The 21228-nt window shown below is 49.2% G+C and overlaps 1 protein-coding gene across 1 annotated transcript in view; it reads right to left on the bottom strand.

The window, feature by feature from the left end:
* DIPK1B (divergent protein kinase domain 1B) overlaps positions 1-20890 on the bottom strand; it is a 45929-nt gene extending 25039 nt beyond the window's left edge. Inside the window, exons 1-2 of the mRNA XM_074973740.1 lie at positions 20745-20890; positions 8591-8725 (exon numbers count right to left, since the gene is read on the bottom strand). Of these exons, the coding sequence (XP_074829841.1) occupies positions 8591-8725; positions 20745-20807 (198 nt within the window). The 5' untranslated portion in view covers positions 20808-20890. The remainder of the gene's footprint in view (positions 1-8590; positions 8726-20744) is intronic.
* Positions 20891-21228: the final 338 nt, after the last annotated feature.

Here is a 21228-nt window from a genome sequence, read left to right on the forward strand (position 1 = left end):
CTCCCTCCTCCTGTCACCCAGCCCCTCACTGTGCAATTACCCCCTTTGCTGCACACAGAGTAACTACTCAATCAGATGGAGGCAGATCACTCCTCGTTTAACAGCCATTAAATCGGGGCCTTAAGAACTCTTCAGTAGAGGCCGCTCCCATCCCCAGCTCTCGATGGTAAATTCTGGCCCCTGACGCGCTAAAAGCTTTGAATTTATCTATCTCCCTCTCACTCACTCCCATCCCCAATCCATTACCAAAACATAGCACGTCCTTTCAATAACCAGGGCTGATTAAAAAGCCTGTCTCAGTAAGTGGGGAGAGAGAGAGAGAGACTGCTCTCTCGAGACCTTCCTTCCATTTTGCAAGGGCCTTACCCATCCCCTGGCTGGATGAATTCCTGGCCAGGCGTGGAGAGTTGCCATGGAAGGCAGTGGAGGTATGTATGTATGCAGCATGGGCCAGCTGCGCACACAAGCTGGGGGGCAACATGCAGGTATCTGCAGCCCATGTTGAGCGGAGGCCCCACCCACCTACTCACTACCTGTTGTGTGAAGCCTTCAGCGTGAAACCAGCCTCCGTCACCCAGTGTGTGGATGACTCAGTCCCCTTGGTCAAGGCTTCCAGCTCAATGAGGGGTCATGGAGGGATTCACCTCTGGGCAGAGGGTCAGCACAAGGCCTGTGCACCAGTTAATAACAGTACAGAAGGAATGGTTCAGATTGTGACCTCAGTAACAACCCTATAAATCACGAGTAACTCCACTGAAATCATAAGGCCTAATGGGCAGAGCACTGGACTGGGACTCAGAGGAGACTTGGGTTCTAGTCCTGGCTCTGTCATGGGCCTGTTGGGTGACCCTAGGCAAATCACTGCCCCACCGTGTGCCTCAGTTTCCCCAGGTGTAAAATGGGGATGATGATACTTCTCTCCTTTTGTAAAGTGCTTTGAGACTGACTGATGAAAAGTGCTATATGAGGGCTAGATATAATTATTCATAAGGGATTACCCCATATAGAATGAAATCTGTTCCAAACCGATGCTATCATTGCCCCTTGTCTTTTATTAATTAGATCACAACACAGATTTCATTCATCAGGGCTGCTGTCAGATCTGACTCCAGCAGCATTGACAGTGAAACCTCTCCTCCCCACTTCATTCCAATTACAAGAATTAATCGCCGCTGAAGGCAGATCTGATGTGAACACTAGATTGGACAGTCAGCCGGGGTGACCCCTGGAATAAGTAACAATAGGCCAAAATGCTATCGAGCTCTTGTTCAGGCAAAACTCCCATTGACAAGAATGGAGGCTTTGTCTAAGTAAGGACTGAGTATTGGCCCAATACAAATATCTTGCATTTCATCTCAAAGTGAATAGGTAAACTATATGAGGAGTCACTTCATCCCCCACTGAAATGCGGCCACTTCTGGGTTGGAGTATGGCAGCTGTTTAGCAGCACACAACAGCACTACACCACAGTCTAGAAGGGATGCTGTTGCGGAATCTTATATCCAACTGAAAGCGCAGGGTGAAGACAGGCAGACGGGGAGTAGTTACCAAAACTGAACTCATCAACTCTGACAGAAAACAGGACCTGCTTTCCGGTCAGGTGGGGTCTTCTCACCTCCCCCCATGTGTCTATGGCCCCAACAGCTTTTGTTACAGGGCCCTAGTGTATAGTCACAGTACATGCTTGACTTGCCTGATATGCCTGCAAAGAAAATGGTAGGTAGCCAGGTTGATCCTGATGTTGTCTCCCAGAGTTATGGATTCACTGTATATTTAGAATAACTGATTCACAAGGCAAATCCTTGGCGTTAGTATGGATGGCACATGAACATACCTGTTTAGAAGTTCCACCTTATTCTGCATCAGAGAAATGTCCATGGAAATGAAGCTGCTGTTAACTCTAAACACCCCCCTTCACACACACAAACATACACAAAGGGCCAGATCCCCAGCTCGTGCGAATCAGTGGAGCAACTTTGACGTCAAAGGAGCTACACAAGTTTACACCAGCTGAGGAGCGTGAAAGTTAAGGAGAGTATTAATGATTGTCAGCAAACAAATATGCTGCAGCTAAGCTAAGAAAAAGAGAGAGGTTTGAAGTTGCCTGACCCCAAATCTGATCTACTTTCATCTTTTTCTCTCTGTTTTCAAAATCTGTGTAATTCTTTGTATAGTTCTTTCCCCACAGTAGAAGCTGAAATGTTCTTTTCTTCTGTAAGTGTGATCCACACTGGCCGCTATTTACAAGACACTGCAAAAACAAGTCAGTACATTCTCATGCTTCAGGGTATAGGCAGACCACTAATTGGTTGGGGTCAGGAAGAAACTGTCTCTATGGGAAATGTCCAGCACCTTCCTCTGAAGCATCCTCTCACTGGCCACTCTTCGAGTCATGATACCAGTCTAGGTGGACCAAGGGTCTGCTCTGGTCAGGCAATTCCTATGTTTCCAGGATACTCAGCTCCAGGACTCATGAGCCACCCAAAAAACAAACATACATGCTCAACCTAGGACCCATGCACAACCCTCCAATAACAAACTCATGTGAGCAACCCTACAATAACAAAGGGAACGTGCAGTCTGAAGAAGAAAGAGAGTTAAGGCCTAGGCAGAACTATGAAAGTTGCATCTCAGGTTTCCGAGACCAGCCAGGTGTGGGGCAGGGCACAGGTATCAGATGTGAGCGGGCAGCTGTGGGGTGTGCTTCCCGTGCCACTTCCCATGGCTGGTCCAGTGACAGCTGTTTCCCCTGCGTCCATCCACTTTAATGCCTGCTTGTCCCTGCAGAGCTGCCAAGCAGAGCGGAGCTGCTCACACACAATGTCAGGCCGTGTACCGCGCCACACTAACCTTTCATCCGAGCCAGGGAGGAGGGGCTCCCTGTGACCGCAGGGCTGGCAGCACGGAGCCAGCCCTGGCATGGGCCCGGAGGGGCAGGGAGCATACCTGGCACATGGGTGGGCTCACACAAGGGCCGATTCTCTCATTATGTTACAAGGGAGAGGTTTTGGGTTCAGGGAAAGGCGAACGAGTCCAAAGGAGCCGAGATGGGGCCGGATATCCAGCGAGCGATGATTGCCCTGAACAAAGGACCTCATGTGAGCACCCAGAGGACCTGGGTCAGTTCACAAGGCATCAAGTTTCCACAGACGTCCGTTACTATGCGCAGGGCTGTTCCTCGTGGATGCCCCCCCAGTCCCTCTCTCCCCTCTGAGTTCTACACAGGAGCTACCAGACACTTCCCCCTTCACCCGTTCCTAGCTGCAGGGTCAGGATCAACAGCAGGAGATTAAGACAGGCTCAAATGTGTCAACTGGAGCAGGCTTCAGCTGCCCACCTCCTCTCTGTGCTCCAAAGGAAACTCAGGCCTGGAAATGCACGAGTCTCTCCAGTCCCCAGTGGGACAGCAGTAGAGGGACAGACCTGGACACACATGCACCTGTTTATTGGCTACTGAGCCCCGTGTTTGCTTATCACTGCGGTACCTGAGTCCCAGACCCACAGATGGGGTGAACTGATCTGACTTCAGAGCTCTGACGATGATCTGGTGCCTCATTGTTCCAACCCCCTTCCAGATCAACGCCCTTCTCAGAGAAGCTCTGGTGATCGCTACATTTCCCGGCCCCAGCCCCATGGGCAGTTCTGAAGCTCTGGGGCAGAGATTCCTCCAGATGTGCCCCAGCCCTGGAATGCTCACGGCACCACTGAAGGTAGAAGAGATGCCTGCCTCCTCCTCCCCTGTGGGCCCATGTGGCTCATCTCTCTGTGGGTGACAGGACCAGGCTGGGGCCCTGGATCGTTCCCTTCATGGTCTGCAGTGGAAAAGACCCTTCATCGCTTTAAAATAAAAATTAAAAAAGGAGATGAACGTGCCGCTATTTCATTCTAATCTTGACAGCAGGATTTACATCCTTAACGAATAACTCGTTAGTAGCGATTTAGAACCCCAAAGGGAGATGACAGAGAGTTAACGATAAAATTGATGGACAGCGTTACATCGTTTACTCAATATTGTCTTTCTCATAGCTCCCCCGATCCACCATCCCTTTGGGTTTGAATAGCTTCCCAGCGCTGGCTGGCTCAATTAGACAGCTCAGCCTGCATGGCAAATAAAGCATTTTTCAATCCCACTAACATCCTCCCTCCCCCACCCCCCATCACTGCTTTCTTCCTTCCTACTATCCGATTAGAACGTAACAATGTTACCATGGCCATTTGCAGGAGTTGGTTAGTGGGAGTGGGGTTGGGGACTTGGGGGGAGATTTAATCTGTCTCAATGAAATCCACAGCTCCAGCCAGGAAATACATTTCTGGGAATTTAAATGGAGTAAACATACACACACACACACTCACATGTGCACAAGGCTGCACAGACACAACCATGCTCACGCAAACAGGCCTATGCACTCAAACGCGTGTGCGCAGATGTTCACAAGCATGCACATACACACACAAGCATGTGCACGCCTATATATGCAAGCATCCATGCCTGTTGACACACACTAGCTCTTTTTATTATTGTGCAAAATACCATTAATCTCGCAGCAAAGAGATCTGCCCTGCAGGGTCTGAGCCGGAGAGATACTGAGAGCATTGCATCGGGGGAGTTGAGGGTGCTCAGTGGATGCTCAGGATCAGGCCCAGAATGATTTTCTTTGCCAGACGAGGATTTGCATTGGGTGGGTATAACAGGAAGACACTGGACTCCATCCTATGATCCTGAACAATGGCTACCTGTCCATCTCTGCGTGCATTTTGCATTGGCACAGGACATCCCTGCATTTTGGGGGCATGACCCCCCCCCCCCAACAAATCCCTCTCCCACCCATTTGGTGTTCTAGTCCTCTTGTCAGTTCGGGAGGTTTGCATGGCAGCACAAACAACAGGCCGCAGTGGAACCCCCAGGATGTTTCTGTAAGACATCCCCATGGCTTCATGCAATCCAGCACTCAAAGCACGTGGATGTTGTGTCCCAGTGTCAACACGTGGCACAGGAGTCTCAAGGTAGGGTCACTTGCTCGGCCCCCCACAAATAGCCATCCAGGCAGCTGTGATCCTTGCTCGTCGGATGTGTATTCACCCCAAACCAAATCAGCATGAGGCTGGAAAATTCAGCTTCCCAAGCATACATGTTGGTATAATACACCGGCTCAAGGCATTCAGCAATGGCTCTCCCTCTAGTCTCTGCCCCCATCCTCTGTTAGCCTTCTACTTACTCCCAGATGAAAGACTTAGGACAGGATTTTCCAAAGCGACTCGTTATCTTGGTTGGTGCGGGCCCATCCTGAGTCACTTTGAAGCAGTCTGACCTGCAGAGGAGGGGTGTTCAGCTCCTCTGAATATTATGCCGCTTTGAGGCATCTGAGGTTGATTACTGAGGCACCCAAAGTCACCAGTTGCTTTTGCAAATCTTGGCCATATTCCTGCAGCTCAGTAGTAGATGCTTGTGCATTCTGTACCCAGATCCCACCCTCCAGACGATGGTACTGTCTGGACATGCTAGCACAGCTCTACATGCTGGCTGTCCCATCTACCCTGCTGGTTCTCCCGTGTCTGGCCATCTGCTCACGTCCTCTAGTGTCAGAGGGTTCTTCTCCCGCAAGAGAGGGGACAGTGTCCTAGCACAGAGAGGAGGGAAAATGTTGTAGAGGGGAGGAAGCTGCTACCTTCCCCGGGGTCAACAGCACCTCCACACCCTGGATGATGCTTCAACAGGTGGATCTCCAGGAAATAGATGGGCTGGAGATCAGGAGGCTGTCTTGGCGAGAGGCCACACTGGGTTTTAGGGAGGGGGCTTCGGAGGAGGGAGTCGGGGGAGAGAGCAACTGTGGAGTGATGCCACTTCTCAAGGCGGCAACATTTGCAACTTCCTTTCAATGCTTGAGGCCGTCGCCTTATCACATATTGTGCCTGCTCTTCCCCACATGCGAGGGGGCCAGGGTGCTGCTGCTCTTGTGGACACCCTTGCTGAATGCAGGGGAAATGGGGCTGCTTTTGTCTCGTTCCTGCTATACGAAGCCAGGGGCATGGTCTCAAGCCCCAATGACCAGCTTTGTGAGCTGGAGCAGGGTCAGGGCCTTGGGAATACCTATTCTGGCAACAGTACCATGAGAACGGGTAGACATTGACTCATTTTTTAAAGGAAATCTGAACTGAAGGGGCCCTGCCCAGTTCTGGGGCTCCGTGGGCCCCCACTAAAGCTCACTCTGGGGCCGGTGTTACTTCCATTGCGGAAGTTTGGGTGAGAGCAGAGGTGAGCTGAGACGAAGCAGAACCCAACAAGTGTTAATGGGGTTAGGAAGGCAGTAAGAAATGAGCCAGAGAAGCAGAAAATTCTCCGGCATCTACGCCTCATTACACTGCTGAAAACTCTTGTGTATGTTAACTGTGGCATATAAGATCTTTGATTCCCCACTAATTACAGCTATTGGGTGAATACTAAGTGGGCTTCTTTGCAGGTCGGACACTTGTGGCACTGGGAGGTCACAGAAGGGAAGCACTGGGTGAGTGTCTGGGACAACCAAAGGGGTGTTCGTTCTAATTAGACGTCTATTAATAAAGCCCAAGGAACCTCGTAAGAAGGCCCGTGATGGTCTGAAGCAGCTTTCCAGCCATCACCCTGTGGAGTCATGTAACAGCACTTTGCAGCGCTGCTTGCTCAGCACATCCGGAGGCTGCCGGGGCCGGGAAGGGCTGCCCAGGACGTGTTGAGGGCCCTGGGCGTATTGGCGCAAGGTGAGAAGGAGTGAGCAGGGGCGAGTGCACTGCAGAGCAAGGACCCTGCCTCATCAGTTCATGTTCTTAGTTATTTGTGTTACCAGTGAGCCCCCAATCGGAGCTCCATAAACACAGAGTTTGAGACAGTCCCCAAAAAGAGATTAACCCCATGTTAACGAGGGGGAACCGGCACCAAGACGAGGTGACAGGCCCAAGGTCTCACAGAGGGAGTCTGGGGAAAGCTGCGATTTGAACCCAGATGTCCTGCCTTGAGTGCAGGGGACTGGACAAGACGATTTACTGAGGTCCCTTCCAATCCTACGCGTCTGTGATTCTATGTCTTGAGTCCCAGCCCAGGGCATTCATTGCAAGGACATCTTTCCTCTCCAGGCTACTCCAGCTGAGTACCAGGAGCGAGGCCTGAGAGGGGAGACCCTGGCTACATGTCTGCTTAGCATGATGAGGCTGGCAGCCAAGCCCAGGTCAGCTCCTCAGACACATCCACTCCTGGCCCTACTTTACCCTGCCCCCGGGGGCATGCAAGGGGTTGAGACACCACACGCCCCGTGTGAGACTGAACTTATTCTGAGAACCCCTGCTGCACACATGGCCCTTGCCACACATTCACGCCATGCGTTTGTCAAGAAACGTTTTCCACATTGTTCGCCTCGCTCCATCTCTGCCCACACGGACGCGTTCCATTCTCAGATCTCCCTGCAGCCGGCTCATTCAGTAGAAGGTACTCAGATATTAAGGGATAAAGGCCATAGAGCTCCCTAGATATGTGACCAAGTACAGCAGATCATCTGCCCACGAAGGGAAGGAGCCACGTCCATGCCAAAAAGCCCTCCAGCATCATTTGGCTACAGTCATCCCCTCTCTTCCATCCGGGAGAAAACAGAAACCTCCCCCAACTCCTGGCCCCTTATAAGAACTCAAACCAAACCTCGTCTCATTCCTGAAATGCTAAGATCAGAGATAAGGCCAAGCTACAAAGCTTGGGTTGCAGTTGCGTCCACATTTCTCCAAAGCTTGGGGATGGTTGGGAATTTTTTGATGAAACTTTTTTTTTGCTGGAAAATGCCAATTTGTCAGAACTGAAACCTGTCACGGAAGCTGCTTGGGTTTGATGTTAATGTTTCTCAGACCGGGGGGTCAAGTCCCTGCTCTGCCTGGGACTCTTTCTCTCTGGTTTTTCACAAAAATACTCTCCGACACAGAATGAAAACAAATGACTAAAGCTCTAAATGTTTTGTGAAAGGGAATTCTTGTTTTCTGGCCAGCCCTAATGTTGTTCAGTCCCTAGGGGGCAGGATCAACTCATTGTGGGAACTGAGACCAGTGCAAACAATGGGAAGGGATTCCAACATCCGTGAATTTGGTGGGCTTCTTGTCCAGGGACTTGGTTCAGTCCATTATAGAAGCACACACCAGCTATGAAGTGTACATCAGGCTCTGAGCCTCTCCACAGTATGTGAGTGCCTGGATCTTTAGCTGGGGTGTTTCTTCATTTTTGAAATGTGAAAACATCATGGAACAGGCTGTTTCCCCTCCATTGACTGGAAGCCAAAGCGCGAGAAATCTCACAGGAAAGCATCTCCCCTATGAGATTCTCAGCCCACTCCTCTCTTAGTTTTATATATGGCCCCTTTCATCCTCAAGAACCCCCAAAATGTGTTAAAAGTGACATCCAAACAATCACAGCGATCGCTTCCCTCGGTGAAACATAGCCAGGACTTCTGAGTCCGGTCCCCTGCTCTGATGACACTACCTCCCAATGTCCCAAGTACCCCGCTCCCCTTCCTGAGGGCTTTGAAAAACACACAGATCTGAAGCAAAGCAGCAGGATCAAGTGAAAGTGGCCGGCACTCACGATTATCATCTGGCAGACGTGACCTCTGCACAGTTCGGAATAGGATGAGTAATGCATGTACACCACCCAGCTGCCCACGAAGATGCCCAGCCAGGCAAGGAAAAGATATTTCACTTTGATGCCAGGGAGACGACTCTGGAAAAAACAACAGGAAAATGCCGGCATTACATACAAGGAATATAAAAGTTAACGCTTGAAAAGGGGTGGGCAGTGGGTATACTGTGACTTATTACACTCCAAGTGGTCATTTCACTGTTACCTTGTCCGTCCCCCTAGCCCCGGCTGTTGTATTCACCTGTTGCCTCGCTGAGCTTTGAGTGTGAACTCTCTGGGGCAGGGACCGTCCTCTGTCATTTTTGTTCTTTGCACTGTAGTCGTGTATGGATGGATGTTTGTACAGCAACAATCACAATGGGGGCCGTGATCCCGGATCGGGGCCTCTGGGCACTACTACAATGCAAAAAACAAAAAGGAGGCAAGTACAGAGAAGGGGGTTTGGGCCCCATGGGAGGAGCATTGATCTCCTTCCTCTAAGGATCAGGTAAAATAAGCAGGTGGCCCCGGGTGAGTCTCTGCAGGGAGCAGCAGTATTAAGATTTTGGCGGCGGTCCCCATAGGGGACCTATCAATTTGTTTAGACATAGCACAGTGAGAGCCAGGATCCCCCATAGGCCAATTGGTTCAGACCCGTGGCTGGTGGAACTTGGCCACTGAAGTCAGTGGAGCACTGCTGATTAACACACATTTACCCCAGCTGGGGATCTGGCCCCAGTGGCCTCTGGGCGTGGAGGGAAGGAGCATGAGGAAAGTGCAGGAGTCACTCCCCATCCCCGCTCCTGCAGTCGTCCTGAGTTTAAAGCACACTGGGCGGAGCAGATAGGCGCATTTATAACTGGGCTGTTTTTCACTCCCAGAATTACTGGCAGGTACAAAGCAAATCACACCAGAGTCACACACAGTAAGTTCTGCACCTGCAGAGTCCTTCCTAGGGGAAGAAACAATTACCCCCCTCTCAATCCCATTGTGTATGTCTACACTGCACCGTAAACCCAGGCACAGCCTCAGGGTTGAGACCAACCCCGCCCTTCTGTCCACACACAAATCAGGCTGACTCGAGTCAGCTACTCAGGACCCAGGTCCCAGGACCCACCTGGCAAGTATAGCCATGCCCTGAGACTTGAGTCCAAGCTCTATCATTCTGCAGTGCAGATGCAGCTCAAGCCGCAGATCCAAGTCAGAAGGTCTGCGTAGGGCAGCGTGGACCCATTAGCCCAGGTGAGAGACCGCAGGTCCTGCAATTGTAAACCCAGGTTTACAATGCAGGGTGGATGCTCAAGCATGGGCTTGGAAACACTGAGTCCAGATTTACAATGCAGTGTAGACACTGCCCTGCTGCACAAAAGCCCAGCTTGAGGGAGTGTCAAAAGCCTCAGGCTGAGATCAGAGGAGTCTAGCTGGTTTCTGCCCAAATCTGGTCATTTTTTCCCACAGATTATAGCCCAATTAAACTGAAATGGGGCTTTTGTCAGCCCCTACGGAGCGGAATTGCCGTCGAAAAAGCTTATTACATGTGGAGGCAAGAGGAGAAGGTCACCGAACAGACTGTAGACATGCATTGACTATGAGGGGAAATATCCCAATGGCAGACAGATGTGATTTGTGTGTGTATGTGGCCATGGGCATATGTATTCACGTGTGTATCTGGGTACATACCTATTGGGGGAATGAGTGGCTGTGTATGAGAGTGTGCGAGTGTGTCTGTGTTGGAAGAGATTGTGTCTGTGTATATGACCCTGTGCGTGCGTAAGGGAGTGACTGCGACCCAGATCCTCACTGGGAGTTAGACAGCTAAACACTGTTGAGGATCTGGACCTGGGAGATCTGAACGCTGTGTCTGCGTGTGTTGGGGGAGACGTACTCACATGATTACATTTCCACATGGAACAGTTTGACCATCAGCAGAAACTTCAAACTTTCTGTTCTCGGTAACCCTTTCTAACCTTTATTTTGATTTATCCGTACACCCCAATCTCTCATGAAACTATGGCTGCGAGTAGGTCATTTGCAAATTAAATAAAAGGAAGATTATGTTGTGAGGATCTGAGAAGTTGGCCAGACTCTTCAGTACGATGGAGATGGGTAACCACATGTCCTGGAACCTGTGAGGCAAAACCACATGCAAGCTGACTCCTAGGTTTGGGGTGATGTCACTGTGCCCCAAGGTGATTCGGCTGTGTCATTGCAATGCAAGAAACATCAGCCCTTTCCAAAGCAAATATTTTCTGTTATGTGAGAAATGAGGGGCAGAGCTCTACTCTAGGTCTACAGAGCCCTTTCCCTTGCAACGGGCTGCCTTTGAGTCCCTAACATCACGCTGCTGTTTTGGTTCAATGCCAGCTCAGAGTGGGGGAAATCGCCCCCTGGGATCATGTCCAGCACCTGGGGTTCCCTTTGAGCTCTCATCTCCCCTGTACAGAGCCACTCCAGTGCTGCCTTGCTTGCAAGAGCTCACAGTGCAAGCGCCTCTCTCATGGCACATGTTGGGCTCAGTTGATGTATACCAGTGTAGTGCCATTGACTGGGTTGGTTTGCAACAGCAGAGGCTCTAACCCTCTTATGAAACTGTTCCAAGGGCCTGTTCAGAAAACTCCAATTCATAGATACAATATAATCCAAGGGCAGGGATTCCAGGCATCCATAAACTCTCTAACACTGCCATTGTCCCCTTGGTAAGGGGCACTGGGATAAAATGGTTCTGTGCTGACATATACAGCTGGAGGCATCGCCTGTTGCTCCTTCAGAACACCTCGTGTACATGGAACAAAACCATCAAGCACTGCCAGGTTCTGTCCTCTGGTGTCCGTGCCTTGTCGTGGTGGGACCGCTTGCACGCTCTAACGATCCCCAGAGTCTGTGTCGCCAGTGGCTTTTTGCTCCTGGCAGGTTCAACCATGCCGAATTGGTCTGTGGAGGAGGGGCCAGACAAAACAGACATCCTGGCCTTCCAGGTTGGGGGTTAGGCACAGGGCTAGCAATCCTGTCCCATAAAAAACAAAATATGTTATGGAAACAGCAGTGGAGAAGTCGACCATTACTGTGTGTGATGGCCTGCAGGTGTCAACGACCCGTAGGACTGCCAGCAGTGAAAGCCGAGAAGAAGCCACTGGCATGAAGACTGAAGTGCTCACCACCAAGACAAAAACCAGACTTGGTTTTTGGAACACACAGACATCTCAGCAGAGATGAGACGCTTCAGCTTACGCATCCTGGGTGGCAGCGAGAGCAGATGGACGGGATCAGGAAGATTAACAACAGCCTCGGGCCATGTACTTCGGATGGAAACTGATTCTATCACCAGAATAGCAATAAGATGGACGTCTGAAGGCAAGCAAAAATGAGGCTGCCTGAAAATAACATGGCGATGAGCTGTGGTAGCCGAGCTGAAAAACCTGGGGCACAGCTGGGAACCACTGGAAGACAGGAGTGGAGGAGCTTCATCGCTGCCCTAAATGCCAGAGACGTAATGGGAACATGATGATGATGATGACGGTCAGGTTCTTACCTCTGGGTTTTCATTCTGGAGAGTCCACAGGAACAATGAATAATGAATGGTCTGTCAAAGGCATCAACAATATTCCATGCAAACGATGCCGAGGTTCAGAGACTGATTTGTTCCTGGCATTAAGATGGTAATTTCTCCCCCTCTGCCCCGGGGCCAGCAAGCGCAATGTTCTCGCTATCCGATATCATCTGGCTTCCCTACAATGAGGATCTTTGCCTGACTTTTGTAATGGGATCCAGGAGTCCTGGTGGCTCTCCAGTGCCTCTTAAGCAGTAAAGCAGACGCAGCAGCAAACCACTTCATTTCATCTGCATGTGATGAGGAGGTTACAACCTTTCCTGGGGCAGGGGAGGGACCTTGCCCCAGTGAGCCAGTCCTTGGTTGGTTCTAGACTGGATTCCTGCATTGCAAACTTCAACTAGTGCAGAATAGCAGCTGCAAACTTAGGACCTGAGCCAATGACCATGGAAGTCTTTCCATGGGCTTCAATGGACTTTGGATGAGTCCCTTACTTGGCAGAGCTCTTCACAGGAGACTCTGTTTCTAGATGCAATTCCTGGCATTGGTTTTGACCTATAAAGCATTTTATGGTGTGGATCATGGCTACCACAGAAACACCCTCTCTCCTCGTGTTCTGTCTCAACAGCTGTGATCAGTCAAGTCACTCAAACTGAGAGTTCCCATTTTTAGGACCAGATCCAAAGGCCATTGAAGTCAATAGGTATCTTTCTATTGATTTGGATCAAACACCCGGGGCTGGAAGTAGGGTATCTTCACTTAGAGGTCTCCAGCTGTGGACTCACGCCCCATACTGGTCTGAGAAGCCAAATTTATTGACTGTCAATGTGTGTTTCAATGCCTCCCTATTTCTGCTGGCTTTTCCTGGAGGGGATGGGCCGGAGGGGCCTGCATGGCTTTAGCAAGTGGTGCAGAAATATCAGTGAGAACTTCCACTGACTCTGGCGGTCACTTTGTTAATTGTTCACTTCGTTATTTCATTGTTTCCAGCTGACCCTTCTAGAGTTTGGCAACCACGTTTTATCAACCAATCAATGTTGCTCTTATTGGTTTATCTGTGCCCACTCAGTGATGTTGTATTTGGGTCTCCAGCAAAGATTATAAACACACTGATCCAATTCATCAGAGAGTCACATCGGGGTGAATCTGACCCACAGTTTCCAGTGAAATAACTCACCAAAATCGGCAATTGTTTCCATTCATGAAAGGCCAGATCTGAATGGAGCCAATGGATTTACACCAGTCCACACCAGCTGAAGATTTGGCCCATTATGGTTTCCAAAGCCACTTAGGGATTCTAAATACTGGGCCTATAGCACCTCCTTGATCTAGCTGCATGAACACCTTGCGGTGTTCTGACCTGCTGTCAAAAAACAAGGGCAACAAACACTCCCGTTCTTGCATTTCAACTTGATGGGCTTTCGTTAGCTACATTATTTCAGTTCAATCTGAATAACTGTTTCTGAACTAATTTGCAGATAAGTGTGAAAGCGTCTAGGTTTGAGCAGACATCTTGACACACTGTGTGCTAATTGCAAGTACTGTAGCAAGGTGTGAATCAGCCCACAAAGCCCTAGGTTAGCCTGCCTTATTTCACCATCAAAAAAATTCACCACAAATTAATGTCTGTAAGAAGGGGGACTCTAATTACCGGAAGCAGTTGTCATATACAAGAGATTTATGGCTATTCCTATTTGACTATGTTGCATTTAACATCTAAAAACAGCTGTACTCAATAAAGGCACACACACATCATCAGCAAATGGGGCTCTCTCGTGGCAGTTTAATACTACCACCTAGGCTGCTTCTGTTGGATCTAGAGGGGGCCTGATATGGGGCTGTAGCCCTGTCAAGTGAGACTGGATGTTTAGTCTTGAAGTCAGGTCAGTGAGCAAGGTACTCCTATTCTTTTCTATTCCAGTTCTTGGTATCTGAATGTAATGATGCCCTGCTTGGGTCACCTACAGCACTGAATCCAGGACATCTCAAGCTACAAGCATGACCTGGGTCTGCAAGCTTGACATCAGTAACAGAGTCATACTCCTTTTACATGATTCAGCCTCCCGAGGGGGACAAAAACACACTGGGCCAATGCATTTCATGAGCAGGAGGCTTCAATAGGAATTTTGCTCAATTAAGGGCAGCATGCTTAGGCCCAAACATTTGTAAAGCCACATGCTATTTGAGTCCTTTGGAATGCCTGAACATTTATACTGTCCAAGTTAGTCTGGTTATTTGTCTGACTGTAGGTGTCAGTGTCTTTGGATTATCTCTGATGGTCACAAAGCTTCACCACGTGCCTTCACCGTTGATAGCTTAGAAGGAACAAGGCAAAAATATATATTTTTTTTTAAGAAAAAAGGGAGGAAATGAAAAGGAAGAGTCAGGGAGGTCAGGGGGAACGCTGAAGAGAGTGGAGTTTGCCTGACAGAAATTAAGGGTTCAATACTCCACTCCTTGCGCTCTTCAAACTCCTACTCACATCCTTTACTGGAAAAATTAATGGACCCCATGGGTGTTAAAACAGGAACGGGCCCTAAATTATCCATAAAAAGGGTGGTCTCATGGGATCTAGTGAGACATAAAGGGTCGACAAGAGTGCACAGGAAAAGGCAGCCCTCTTTCTGCAAAGTGGCTCTACTGCATTGGCCCAAGCAGCAAGGCTAGAAATTCCTGTGTGGCCAAGAAGAGAAAGCCAGTTCAGCAGGTAGAAGCTAGCTCCAACAATATGGACAACCCCAAGTGCTCACAAATCATGAGTCAGCCGCCACCCCACCACAAAAAAATCAAGAGATTTAAAAAAATAATATTTGCCTTCTGGTGTTTAAGCCTTGATTCTGATGTATTCACATGATTCCAGCAGCTGGGACTTTAAGAAAAAAATACCAAATGTCCTGAGACTCGCAATAAAATTGCCAGAGTTTGCCACACAACTACAGGGTCAACATTCCCACTGAGGTGCTTGGGAGCCTCACCTGCACAAGAACTACAGGACAGGTCCCTAAAATGTTAGTGTTCTTTATTTTAAACCTGGTCTCCATCTGTGGAGCAAGCCAGCCAATCATTCCAGAAGATGACACCAGTGGTTTTTCCCCTTTGTTGAATTTTATCTAAATACCAATTGCCTTTGGCCCATTTGGACATTTTTTTTAAAAAAAAAAAAAACCCAGCTCCTTAGCTAAGCCTGTCAAAGAGGTTTGCTGGGCAAGCTGCCATGGCTGGGATCCAGCCTCCAGAGAGTCAGCAATGGATGGGCCTGGGCAGCAACATTTTGGATCTAGATTCTGAACACCCCAAACCCTGAAGGTGTTTGGATCTGGCAGTTCAGATGAGGCCCTGGTTTAATGTCAGCACATCATACACATAGGTTCATAAATTAGTGCAAGCCAGTTATAGGAGAATACTACATGTTATATTGGGGCAAGTGATTGGATAGATAGATAATAACTGAAGAGATGAGAGGCTGCACTCATGTTATCCTATCTCCATTTTCAAGCGAAGTTACATATCCTAACAGCTCAGCCATCAGCCCAATGATGGTCCATTCAGCTATGTGCTCTCCCAAGGAGGGTATTGGAAATGCCATTTCTTAAGACATGTAAAACTTGCCTAGACAACGTATTCCAAAGCACACAGTAGGGATGGACTAGATAATCGAATGGGCCTTTTTCCATCTTAAGCTGCTGTAAGTGGCATAGTCCAACCTTCATCCGCTGAATTGAATAACTGACCATGACACTGACCATGTGTAAGCATCACTCTTGCCCTGAGGGATGCAGAGTGCCGGTGCGTTTCTGTAGTGGTGTTCCACATGCAATGAAGGGGAATTAGACCCCTGACCTCCCGAGCATGGTCCTAGAAGACAGACATCTCTACTGCAACTCCCAGTGCCATGGTCTCCTGCTTCTTTTATTTCACTTTTTTGCCTTCCCAGTGAATTGCAAGAGGAAATCGTCCTCCAAATGGTGCATGTCACAGCTGAGACAATTGGTATTAGAGTTTCCAAAGTCACGGCTACTTCTGCTCTCAGTTAAACCAGTGGAATCCAGAATAAATCCACTGAGCTAAAAATCTCGGCATTACTCTGGATTTACCCCAGAGCCATTTGTACGGCATCTAGCACAATGTGACTGGCCCCTCTCTCTAAATAATAACAGGACCCATTTGTCTTGATTTATTTAGAGCTGGATCTTCACTTTGAATAAATCAGCATAACTCCACTGAAGTCAGTGGAATTCTGTCAGTTTACACCAGCTGAGCATCTGGCCCTTCAGGTTTAATTTTTTCTGGTTTTATGACTAACTCCACCAAGCTAAAAACCCTGAGTGACTCTAGGTTCATATGGTGTAAATGAGAACAGAATTTGGCCCCAGTAGGGATCTGTTTGTTTATTTGTATGTATTTAGTTTTTGGCAAAATATGGGCCACTTTCTGGGAAATCAGAGGGAATTTGTATCGGTGTTTAAAAGATAGCTTTCCTTGACTAATTATTATTTCTATTGTGGGTAACCCCTAAAGGCAGGGATCAGGGCCCCCTACCAACTAACACAAAGACACGTCCCTGCCCCAGAGAGCTCACAGTCAAGGAGCTAAGCAGTGTGCCACAGGTGAATGAACAGACAAAAGGGAAGGACAAGAGAACTGCAGACAAGTGTGTTCCAATTCCATCTGAAACCCTGAGAATGTGTGACAGATCTTCAGCTCCCACTGGCTCCCTCCGCAGAGTTTTCATCCCCGCGAGGACGGATACATTCTGGGTATTTTTAATGTATATTTCACCAAAACCTATTCGCAGTCTCGGGCGGGGTTTTACTGTTAAACCGGACCCTCTCATTAAGATAAACTGCATCTCATTAGCAGCTAGAGTCTGCTCTTGCTTTGGCCAGCGTACAGTGGGCAGACTGAATAACAAGCTGTCAGCTGGCCAGCAGGAGCCTTTAGTGCCTCCTGTTTGAAGTGCTACAGATACTTGGCTGGAGTTAGCTTCAAAGGCGAAACTGACAGAGTCCTCAAAGGCTGCTCTATCTCCTTTCTTCTGCAGCAGCTCTCCATGACCTGCCAGCCATTCTCATGCTTACCTAGCTGCCCCTCTGATGATGCTCTTTCAGGATAGATGTGGGACTAGGGCAAAAATGTGCAACATCCATTCTCTTCTCTGCTGGGCTTTACTCGTGGATTGACTGTTATTTCACTACAGAGAGCACCAGTGCATTTCAAACCCCCGCATCCTTCCAGAGTAATGTCGGTTTCGTCAACCACATCGTTTTGGCTCTTTTCAAAACAATTTGCCCCATGGCCTGTATATTTGTACTGGTTTCAGAGTAGCAGCCGTGTTAGTCTGTATTCGCAAAAAGAAAAGGAGGACTTGTGGCACCTTAGAGACTAACAAATTTATTTGAGCATAAGCTTTCGTGAGCTACAGCTCACTTCATCGGATGCATTCAGTGGGAAAAAAATATTTGTACTGTTTCTTTAAATCTGTTGCAGGAATCTAGATAAGATTGGCCTTGGGTTCTCAGCAAAAGCTTTCCATTGAAGCCTGGAGACACAGAGAGTAGCTTTAAGGATAATGCTGGTTTTTCCCTTATTCTGATGGAGTTCAGTGTTGGAGGAAAAAGGCTCTTTCTTGATTCTTTACCACTGCCAAGCCTTGCTAACAGAGAGAGAAACTCAGGGCTTGTCAATAAGATTTCCCATGACTCTTACATTAAAGGCATAAACTGTATAACAGGCAAATTTTTAAAAAAAAAAAGCAAAATACAGCTTCTCAAACAATACTGGTTCAGGACTATTATCAGTGCACACCAGGCTCTCACCGACAGAGGTTCTCTACCCAATGAATATCAAGTTCCTTTCTGTCAGCATCGCATTTCTGATTTTGCAGATCAAAATCAAACATGCACACATCAGCTGCCAAATGCACTGATTTCACACAGACACCTAGAGGCAGATTCTCCGCTGCCTTGCACCTTACAGCAGCATGTGCACCTGGGCAAAGGGAGCATGAAATGCCAAATCAGAATCCAGCACTCACGCTGGTGCTGGCATTTACTCCCCACTTTGCCCATCCTGGGCCAGATCCTCAGCTGCTGCAAATCAGCACAGCTGCGGTTTACATTTACAGGGCTTGATAGACAGAGGGCTGTGTAGATAGATAGATAGATAGATGGGGGATATTTGGGGATAGAGCTGAGGACCTAGCCCACTTTGCCCAAGTATAAATGATGACACAAGGTGCAGGGCCCAGAGAATCAAGCCATTATGGCTTCAGTGAGACCTCTTGTGCGAAGAAGTCGAGCTGGATTTGGCCTTTACACAGTTCGGCTGGTCTCTTGACCTTGCCTTGCAGGGTTAACACAGTGAGTACTGGAAAAATAACTACGGCACTAATCCTAACGCAAGTGCAAAAGGTTGCTAAGTATTGCCAGAGCTGCACAGTTGGCTTAAGAGGAGCAGGGCGCAGTAAAGAGATGCCAAAATGGATGGCTAACAGGCTCGACTGTTTCTGCTCCGCAGCGGTGGTGGCTTGCTATTTGACACTCCATTTTCCATGCCAGGGACTGATTTCAAGTCCTGCGTGTAAAGCCCACACTGCTCCTCATGTACAGCATCACCCCAATGCCCATTTCAATGCCATGATTTAGCATTATAAGGAAAGCAGAGCGCTTGGGGAGCTCAGAGGCCCTTCACCTCTGAGATCAGGACTAAACGGAGCCAGCAGAATGCTTTCAGCTCAGCTCCTTCCTGGGCAGCAATCCCCATCTCATTGTGACTGTCCCACATGCTTTGGCACAGGGCCGAGCTAGCATTGCAGATTAGATCTATGCTGCCAGGACTGTGATCATTCCAGTCAGAGAGGGGTTGAGAGGGCAGAATGGAATACATCATTCTGCAGGAACAGATCTGCCATACAGGAGAACTTTGCTCTTTAACTGCTCCCTCAACTTTCTGGGGTTTGCTGGATTTCTCTCTCTTTTTCCCCCCGCTTGCCATTCCTCTCACTTTCTCTGCCATTCTTTCCATTTCTCCCCCAGCCCTGGCCCTAATGGATAACAGGAAATCTCCTCCCCACATATAGCCCATTTTCCATCTAATCAAACATGTAAGAGCAGCTGAGATTGTTCCTTCAGCTCTAATGGCCACCTGAAAAGACAAGCATCATTGCTGGCTTCAATGTGACTTTTGCTGGTAGAACATTCATGGATGAGGAACTTCTGCTCTCCAGAGTCAGATCTCCTCCCCCCCCAAAAAAAAATCAGTGAGCCCCAAATCCTGCTCATTGTCCTTGAAATTCCCTGGGAGTTTTGCCTTGAGTAAAAGCCTCAGGTTCTGTTGCTAGGTTCTATTCCCTGCCACTCCAAAGACCTCTTGGAAGATAATCGTTCCTAGTCCTTCTTTATAAACCAGACTTTCAATCCAGTTAGGTCGGCATGCCAAAGAAAAAAATAATTGTTCTAGACTGGTACATTGCTGCATTGGCTTATTCCATTATTTACGTAAGGACTGATTGATTAACTGGCTCTTTCATTCTATGTAGATGCAATGTGGATTCTTTCCAACATGAGGCTCACAGTTAAACTTCATGTTATGCAATTGGTGTGCCATGCTGGTCCATATTTACCCCATGCAGAATAATCCAGGATCACTTTTCAAAAACAAGCCAGAGAGTGGGGGGGAAGCATTAGCGGTTAAAATATCTCACTGCAAACCAGTGGATTAAGGGCTTGATCCAATGCCCCTTGGAGTCAGTGGAAAGACTCCTGCAGATTTCAATGAGCTTTGGATCAAGTCCTAAATACAGTGGCGCTGAAAGCTGAATATTCATCTATTTGCTTTTTTCATTACATGCACACCTGAGATTTCATTCATAGCATGGTCAGAAACAGATTTCCAAGTGCAGCATCCATACCGACCCTCTCCAGTAACTACAGAGAACCAGGCACTCTGATCAAATTAAAATAAACAAAATAAATAAAAAATCCTCAGGGGAAATGGAAAAAGAAGCCACCACAGTGACTCACAGCTCCCAGGGCTGGAGGGTTTTCGAGTGTTTGGTGTAGGAAACCAGCACGCTGCAGGAGAAGAACATGAGTTGGGTACCAGGGAATGGTTTCATCAGACTCTTCCCATCCATCCATCTGTCCTATGCGCACAAAGCTAAACAGCCACAATTTTCATCTCTCTCTGTGTGTCCAGCACCCTGACCTACAAGGTCCAGTACAAGGGAAAAGCAAAGGTGCAGTGAAATTAACCATGTGTAAGTTTCCCCCTCAGGCAAATCCCCTTGGGAGTGACGGGGGGGGGGGTTAAATCCACCCCTGCCCTTTTTAAAAAAAATAAAAAATAAAAATTCCCTTCTCCAAATGGTACTAGGTTGTTCAGGATCAATCTGAAGGACCGGACATGGGCTTAACTTTGTAGGTATTTATGTATTTCTAACTTGGGATCAAAGGCAGCCCCCCCCCACACACACACACACACACACTCCCCCGACCTCCAGCCTCCGAAGACGCAGGATGTCCCCCCCCACGCCAGGGCAGCTGCGTCGCCAGCCTCCCCCGCCTCCATCCTCACCTGCAAGCCCGTGGAAAGCGGGCAGAAAAGCACCAGACGCACCAGCCTCCGGAGCCTCCTCATGCTGCGGGCTCCCCCGCCGCCCCAGCCGGGGCTGGCCGATCCGCAGGGAAAATCACGGCGCGCTCCCCGCCCTGCTCTTCAGCGCCGGGCTGGGGGGCGGAGGGGGGGGTCCAGCTGCAGCCCGTGGGGGGGGGGGGTGCAAGGGGAGGAAGCCCCCCCCCCGGCCCCTCCCCGGGCGCGCCGCTCAGCCCCCGCCGCCAAGCCTCGGGCGAGGCGGGGTCCGCGGCTCTCCGCCCCCCCCGGGGGCGGGCGGGCTAGCGAGCCCGGCGGCTCGGCGGCTGCATCGGGCGCGGGCAGCGGTGGGCGAGGGCGGCCGCTCCCCCCGCGGCTGGCGCATCCCCCGGCCCGGGAGCTGGGCTGGGGGGTGGGGGGGAGGCTGCGCGGGATCAAGCCCGGCTCGCTCCGGCCCCGCGCGCCCCCA

This window comes from Natator depressus, chromosome 16 (genome assembly GCF_965152275.1).
Source record: "Natator depressus isolate rNatDep1 chromosome 16, rNatDep2.hap1, whole genome shotgun sequence".
Classification (NCBI taxonomy): Eukaryota; Metazoa; Chordata; order Testudines; family Cheloniidae; genus Natator; species Natator depressus.